The sequence below is a fragment of the Chenopodium quinoa genome, unplaced genomic scaffold (genome assembly GCF_001683475.1).
Source record: "Chenopodium quinoa cultivar QQ74 unplaced genomic scaffold, ASM168347v1, whole genome shotgun sequence".
NCBI lineage: Eukaryota > Viridiplantae > Streptophyta > Magnoliopsida > Caryophyllales > Amaranthaceae > Chenopodium > Chenopodium quinoa.
In genome coordinates, this window is record NW_018745003.1 from 4,396,950 (window position 1) to 4,404,978 (window position 8,029).

The following is an 8,029-nucleotide window of genomic DNA, read 5'->3' on the forward strand; positions in this document are numbered from 1 at the left end:
CCAAAGTCCAAAGGCATACACACCATAGGCGTGTACACAAGCTTGGTCAATAAGTAGTCACAACTTATGGCAACCAAAAATTAAAAAAAAAAGGTTGCACAAAAAAAAAGACTATCTATCTAAAATCTAAATTATTAAGTAAGTTGGTTGTGTTCTTCTTAAGGGAGGTGACCCAAACATTTATTGCTGACCTAACCATATAATATAAATTTCATACACATTCTTTTCATATATTAATATATAGTCTCATAAATAAAAAGCCTGTAAATCACTGGATTAATATAAAACAACTACTACTACCTTCACAACTAAAAACCTCTATTAAATGCAATTTTGCTAGAAATGTTTGTTTATTTTTCGTTTTTATTTCAACACACTGTAGTTGCGTCATCTCTTACAAATACCCCAATATAAAACTGACACTTTCATTCATCTTACCCTCATCTTCTCTCAACAAACTAACCAACTTAGGAGAGAGAAAATCTGGGATTTTTTTTGTTTTTAATAAATTCCCATTTTTCCCATCTTCCTGATCAAACAAGAAAACAAAAAAAAAAAAAAAAAAAAATCACATTTTGTGTTTTTTGTTGTGATTTTCGATGTGTTCTGCAAGAAACAGGGGAAAACAGGGGAAAACTATGGAAAATGGGAATAATTTCTGTGAAAACAGCAAAAAATGCAACGAAAAATATGGTCAGAAGAGTAAAAATTGCAGGCTTTTGAGTTTTCATGAGTTGCCTGATTATATGAAAGATAATGAGTTTATTCATAAGTATTATAGAGCTGAATGGCCTTTAAAACAAGCTTTTTTTAGCTTGTTTCAATGGCATAATGAGACCCTTAATGTTTGGACGTGAGTATCACTTTCTTTCTTACTTTATATTTTTATTTTATTTTTTTCGGACGGTTCGTTGTGACGGTTCATTGTTAGCCGACGGTAGATCATTTTGGGATTTCGGCTTTGTTGTTTGCTGTTTATGGTTTGATTTTGATGGTGTTTCTTGGGTTTGATTTTGCAGGCATTTACTTGGATTTATTCTGTTTGTGGGATTGACTGTTGTAAATGCAGCCCATGTGTCACAAGCTGTTGATCTTTTTGGAATTTTTAGGTACTTTTTTTTAATTTTATTTCAATTTAATTTTTTTAATTTGTTTTTATTTATTTATTTATTTGTGTCTAAGGTTTGAAATCTGAAGTTATTAGTGGTTTCTTTGACCAAATTAGCTGAATTCATCTCATGAGTTGTGCATCTGATTTCACATTGTTTTTAGTTAATTTAAGAAGCAGTGAAGTTCATAGAGTAGATTTAGTGATCCAAGTTCAATTTTGTTGGGAAAATTTCAAAGTGAAACTATTGGATCACCTAGATGTTGAATTTTTGAATTACAAATACATATGAAGCCAGTGGCGGATCCAGGATTTAAATAATAGGTTGTCCCATCCCATCGTCCACCGACCGCATAAAATATCAAAAAATAGTCAAAGCTTGAATGATGGACAAAAAAAAAATACATAAAAAGTTCATTTCATAAAGTAATTCAAATTCATATTACAACTAAAAAAGTACTAATTTTATTACAATTGCTCTCGACGAGTTTTCATATTTTGATAACGATGTATAATATCATCCATGCTAACATTGTAAAACAAATCTCTTTCTAGATAAGTAATCAAACAATCATTCAACATTTGATCTCCCATGCTATTACGCAATTTATCTTTAACTTGCGTCATTCCAGAAAATACTCTTTCTACACTTGTCGTTGCAACGGGAAGAATCAACACTAACTTCAAAAGTAAGTAGACTCGGTCACGAGTTTCAAACTTTCCCGTCTCAACCAGTTTCGTAGAAAGTTCACTTAGACTTTTCAAATTCCAAAATCTCTCATCATTTCGAACATCAACAATGAAATTTTCAAGTGAATGTTCAAAAAATAATAACTCAGAGCTTGAAAATTCATCGGGATAAAATTTAGCAAGTTGAACTAACTTTCTTTTGTCAAAAGAATGAAACCGATTTGCAGGATTAAAGCAAGACATACACACAAGTAATTCCTTACTTACCTCGGGAAATCGATTTTCAAGTTCTTGTAATTGAAGATCAATGACACTTAGAAAAACTTCAACTCTAAATGATGAAGATTAGTCACATGTGGACCTTTACCTCTATACATTCTTCTCCCAGGAACCACATATCGCCCCTCCATGTTTGGAACCTCAATGTCATATTTAGCCATAAAAGAAGTGACTTTTTCCATATGTGAATCCCATCCTTCATCTCTCAACTTTTGCAAACTAGTCTTGGTTACATCAACCATGACCATTGCATTTACAAAATCTTAATCATGTTTTTGCAATGCCACATTCAACGCATTTGTAATGCCAAATATATCAACCATCAAGTGTGCCACAAACACAAAATCAAATGACATTAACAAGTGTGTAATAGATTGTGCTTTATTCGAATCAAGTGTATCAGATACTTCTGCAATGGAATCAAGTGACAAAAGTATTGAAGGATATAAATCAAGCACATTCAAAATGGTTTTAAAGTGAGATCCCCAACGAGTATCACAAGGTCTACATAAGCCACGTTCTTGATTTAAACCAGTTCCCGATTCAATTTCACCCAAAGATAATGCTTCTACAACCCCTTGACGTTGTTTTTCTCGAAGAAATTCTTTCCTCTTAGGTGAACCTCCCACAAAGTTCAAGAGAGGTGCAAGTACGTCAACAAAAAGCCAACCACAATCTGAGTTTTTCTTAGCAAGTGCAACTTGTATCAATTGAAGTTGATGAGCAAAGCAATGAACAAAGTATGCTTGAGAACATTCATTCAATATTAGTGTTTTAAGGCCATTGATTGAACCTTGCATATTACTTGCCCCATCATAACCTTGACCTCGAACTTGAGAGAAAGTTAAAGAGTGTTCCATGAGTAATGACTCAATAGCAGCTTTGAGAGTCAAAGAACTAGTATCAGGAACATGCACAATACCAAGAAAACGCTCACACACTTCCCCATTTTTATTAACAAATCTCAAACAAAGTGCCATTTGTTCCTTATCGGAAACATCGGCAGATTCATCAGCAAGAATAGCAAAAAATCCACCATCAAGTTCTTCTAATATTGCTTTAGTTGTTTCTTTAGCACAAGCATTGATTATATCTTTTTGGACACTTGGAGAAGTAAGTTGACAATTACCAGGGGCCATTTTAAAAACAACTTTGGAATACTCAGGATCATGGTTTGAAAGAAGAGTTAATAACGAAAGAAAGTTACCTCTAGATAATGAACTTTCCTTTTCATCATGACCACGAAAAGGCAACCCTTGGAACAATAGCCATCTAATGGTTTCGATTGAAGCTTCCAATCTCTTATGATAGGCACTCATGGTTTCCGCTGTTTGTTTTGATAAAGCGGTGGCAATGCTACTCATTTGATTCATGAAAAAGTTCATAGCAATCACGGCATTATTGAGAGCACTCTTGTGTCCACCAACATGCTTTACAATTGTGTCTCTTCTATTCCAAGATCTGAAACCTCCATTAACAAAAGCATCCACTCCCGCTGTGTTACCATCCTTAAACAGATAGCAAATGAAACAAAAGGCAGCATCTTTCTCAACACTATACTCAAGCCATGTTGGCCAAGTATCAAACCATTTAACACAAAATCGGCGTTTTTTATTCGGCCCAAAAAGTGTTTGAGGAAACACATGATCTTTAGGTTGACATGGCTTTCTTTGAATGTATGTTCTCCGCACTAAATCCCTATCATCGGGATGAAAATCACACATCCTTCTTCTTTTTCCGGGGTCTTGTGGAAGATTAATAATATCAAGTGCACTTAATCTTCCTTCACCAGCACTAGGATCCGAACCACCTCGGGGAAAAGATTGCCCATCTTCATATTGAGGGAAATTGTGAGATGGGGAAGAATGTTGTTCACTAGCATGATGTAAAGGAGTACTTGGTTCACTTTCTTGAGAGGGTAAATCATTTTGTGGAGGAGGAGGATTTAGAGTAGGCACTTTTTTAGTAAAAAAAACTTGAAATATCTTGAGTTATTTTTCTTTTCATTCTGAAATTGAAGTTAGGTTGAATTAGATAAATCATACAAGTAGGGTTCTCTCAAGGTTATTAAAACTAATAATATCATAAAAAAAAAACGCCCATTAACCTCAATTTCAGTCCACCCTTCAACCCCAAATCTCCAAATTAGCAATCACCATTCTCAATAGCTAATAAGCAAGTTTGACAACTATTATCATTTATCAATTAAACAGAAATAATTCTATAAGTCTATAATAGGGCTCAAATGGTCAAATATCCGGCCATAACTCACATTCACAAATCACAAATTCACAACATTCAAGCTCTAATCAAGTGACGATAATCAAGTCATAACATTCAAGCTTTAATAAAGTCATACAAATAATCAAGCACTAATCAAATCAAGAAATTTCACCCAAAAAAAAAAAAAAAAAAAAAAAAAAAAAAAAAAAAACTCATACACTGATATAGTGATATTAAACATACTGATAATTTTGATTTAAACATTTAAATTGATGATTTCATATAGAAATATAGAATCTAATCTCTATAATCTTATTGCAATGTAATTATATAAATTAAAAGTTTAAAACTAACCTCAAAAAAATCGAATTTGGGGAGCCACTGCACGAGCACGACGCTAACAAACTCACAGACGGATTGACGATTTGACGGACGCCTCACTCATACCTGACGGAGAAGCACGAAAAGGCTGCCGGGCTGCCGGCGTGGCGGCGATACGGTGAACGGCGACGGGGCTTGGGTAATTGGGTGACTTTGAGACTTAGGGTTTCAATTTGGGGGAATTGGGGATTTGGGGATATTTCTGCCTTATGACTTTTCTAAAATCGTGAAATTGTGAAAATGAGGTTGTAAAGCCAAAAAAAAAAAAGTTTGAGAGTAATGGGAGTCGAACCCGTATCTCATATGTGGTAGGATGGGGAACAAACCACCAGATTACAAGCTAAAACTCTTGATACTTAGTTTTTTTTTTATAGAAAATAATAGGTTGTCCGCGGACCCACTATGACTACACGTGGGTCCGCCACGTGGGTCCGCCACTGTATGAAGCGATGATAAATCACTCTTAGGGATCATATGCTTTAGTCCAATCTCAAAGTAATTTTTTTTTTCATATTGGAATATTCACAATTAGATTGAGTGAAGGGTAATATTGGAATAAACACGTTTGAATCTATCAGATGCAAGGATCAACTAGGAGCTTCTCGAACCAATGTTTCATTCTTTTATTCCATGGTGGGACTCCCAAATATTATACTTCGTAATCACTTTTAATATACATCCAAAATTACAAATCTAAGGTCATGCATAAAATTTGTATTATCTTAACATATATCACCACTAATAAGGATTACAAGTAATGAAGTAGCAAATACTAAAAATTAATTCTTGTGTACATGCTTCTTTTAGGCTAAAAATTGACTTATTAGGGTGGCTGTTAATTGTTAAACCATACTTAACAATTATTTAATTTACAATCTACTTAGTATCTTGTAGTTTTTGTGGTCTCTGAGTAGGTTAACCTACTTGGGTTGTTCATCTTCATGTAATTAGAAACTCGTTCAAGTTTTCGCGTTGTTAATATAATATTAATTATCCACCGTTTAGCAAGAAATTCATAGTTTTAGCAAAAACTTTCTCATGCAACACAATAGGGTAACAGAGTAGGTAATGAAGATGAAGCAACAAATTAAACTACTTACATTTTTCTTGTAACAGAAAGCAACATTGCTGTCAATCCTAAAAACATACTTACACTTCATCCACAATTATAGCAATGTACTATTAGGCTTTTGCTTGCTATTTCGAAAAATCATGTGATATCAACTAAATTTTCCTGTCAATTTCTTGATAATTTCAGGACTTTTCCCTCAGGAACAGATACAAATTCATCCCATGATTCGACTAAACTCTTTATGGTAAGCAAATTTCTTGGTTCATCTTCGACTTACTAGTAAATCAGGAACCGGTTTTCTTAGCTTGTTTTCGATTATTGGTTTCAGGGTGTTACAAACATGGTTAATTTGGAGAACATAGCTCATCAAGGAGCTAATCACATTGTGACAGAAGCAGTAAGATGGCCATTTTATGTATACTTAGCTGGCTCAATGTTCTGCCTTCTTTCGAGCAGTGTTTGCCATCTTTTCTGCTGTCACTCCCACGATATGAACCTATGGCTCCTACGAATGGACTACACCGGGATTACTGTCATGATCATCACTTCGTTCTTCCCTCCAATATACTACATCTTTCAATGCCAACCCCTCTGGCAGATTACCTACCTTGCAGGGATCTCTATCTTTGGTGCATTCACAATCGCGACCCTACTATCTCCTACACTGTCATCAGGAAAATGCCGTGCCTTTCGTGCAATTCTCTTCGTGTCCATGGGCTTATTCGGTCTTATCCCTGCAGTACATGCTTGTGTCTTGAATTGGAATAACCCGAGAAGGAATCTGACTCTTGCATATGAGTCTGCTATGGCCTTGTCTTACCTTATTGGGACCGGATTCTACGTGAGCCGTGTCCCAGAGAGGTGGAGGCCTGGTTGGTTTGATCTTGCAGGTCACAGCCATCAGATTTTTCACGTGTTTGTGCTGTTGGGTGCACTCGCTCACTACGGTGCTGCCCTGCTTTTCATGGAGTACAGAGACGCGGTTGGATGTTGACAATCACCCCAAATATTAACCTTGGGTTCACCTTCATTTATTCATCTTCATTATATTCTATAATTTATTGTAAGCTTGATTAAATATTTGAAAATTTCATAGGATTTGTAGATAAACAAAAAATTATTATTATTCATTTATTAGCTGTTCAAGGCTCTGATGACTAGTTCAGCAACACAACATTTGCTTATATATCTGTTGTAATCTTTAACAACTAGGAAATCCAAGACAAGAAGCAATTGTACAATACTTGTATCAGTTGTATGTACAAATTTGTTGCACAATCACACAAATTTTATCGAATTCAGTTAATTAGTTGTATTGAACTCGAGGCATGACTTAACTTACATTTCACAATCCCTTTAGCATTGCCTTGCATCAACTGCAAGAACTCGAGGCATGACTCTACAATCCCTTCAGCATTGCCTTGCATCTATCTACTGCAAGAACTCGAGGCATGACTTTACAATCCCTTCAGCATTGCCTTGCATCTATCTACTGCAAGAACTCGAGGCATGACTCTACAATCCCTTCAGCATTGCCTTGCATCTATGTACTGCAAAAACTCGAGGCATGACTCTACAATTCCTTTAGCATTGCTGCCATTGCATTGCATCAACTGCAAGAACTGGAGGCATGAATGACTCAACAACGAGCATGACTATGTTTAATCCTACAGCAACGATGCTTCCCTAGTTCTTCAATCAGAAAAACAGAAGTCAGATACTCCTCCCCAAACTCAGAAAACGCCTCGAGTTTAGCCATTTCTTTACACTCAATCATGAGGTTCAACTCTTCAGCCCACTCAGGAAACATCCCTGCAAACCCGTCTTCTTCCAATAGCGCCTTTGCTGTCTCCAAATTCTTCGCCGTCATAGCAAACTTCTCCATCTGAAAAAACCTGTTATAGCTAGGCTTTAAACCCACCCACTTGATCTCAATCTTAGCTCCATACATTGTAGCCTTTTTCTTCCATTCACCACCCAATTGTCTTTGCAATTTCGGAGGGAAATCGACTAATGGGTGTCTAAGGAACGCTAGGACCTTTAACGAGCACGGATCACAATCCGTAAGAGCACATATAGGAACATTAACCAAATCGGCCTTAAGCTTCCTAAGGAAACAATAAGTAGCTAAATCGCGCTCCCCTTTCACAACCACACAACGTGTGTTACTCTTCTGATGAAAGTTAAAACGTGTCAACAGATTTTCCAACCCTCCTTCACCTCCAAGCCATAAGATCACAAACTTAATCTCAGAATCCTTGACAAATTCAATGCTA

At 35.8% G+C, this 8,029-nt stretch overlaps 1 protein-coding gene across 1 annotated transcript; it reads left to right on the forward strand.

Annotated features, from left to right (window-relative positions):
* The first annotated feature begins 267 nt into the window (after positions 1–267).
* Positions 268–6,907, forward strand: LOC110708007 (heptahelical transmembrane protein 1-like). The gene is made up of 4 exons (XM_021886101.1): positions 268–853; positions 1,020–1,109; positions 5,940–5,997; positions 6,082–6,907. The coding sequence occupies exons 1-4, from the start codon at positions 600–602 to the stop codon at positions 6,745–6,747; spliced, it is 1,068 nt and encodes a 355-aa protein (XP_021741793.1). The 5' UTR covers positions 268–599; the 3' UTR covers positions 6,748–6,907.
* Positions 6,908–8,029: the final 1,122 nt, after the last annotated feature.

Coding starts and splice junctions, on each gene's coding strand:
- LOC110708007 (XM_021886101.1), top strand. CDS start 600: ATGTGTTCTGCAAGAAACAGGGGAAAACAGGGGAAAACTATGGAAAAT. Junction 854..1,019: donor GAGACCCTTAATGTTTGGAC/GTGAGTATCACT, acceptor TTGATTTTGCAG/GCATTTACTTGGATTTATTC. Junction 5,998..6,081: donor ATTCGACTAAACTCTTTATG/GTAAGCAAATTT, acceptor TATTGGTTTCAG/GGTGTTACAAACATGGTTAA.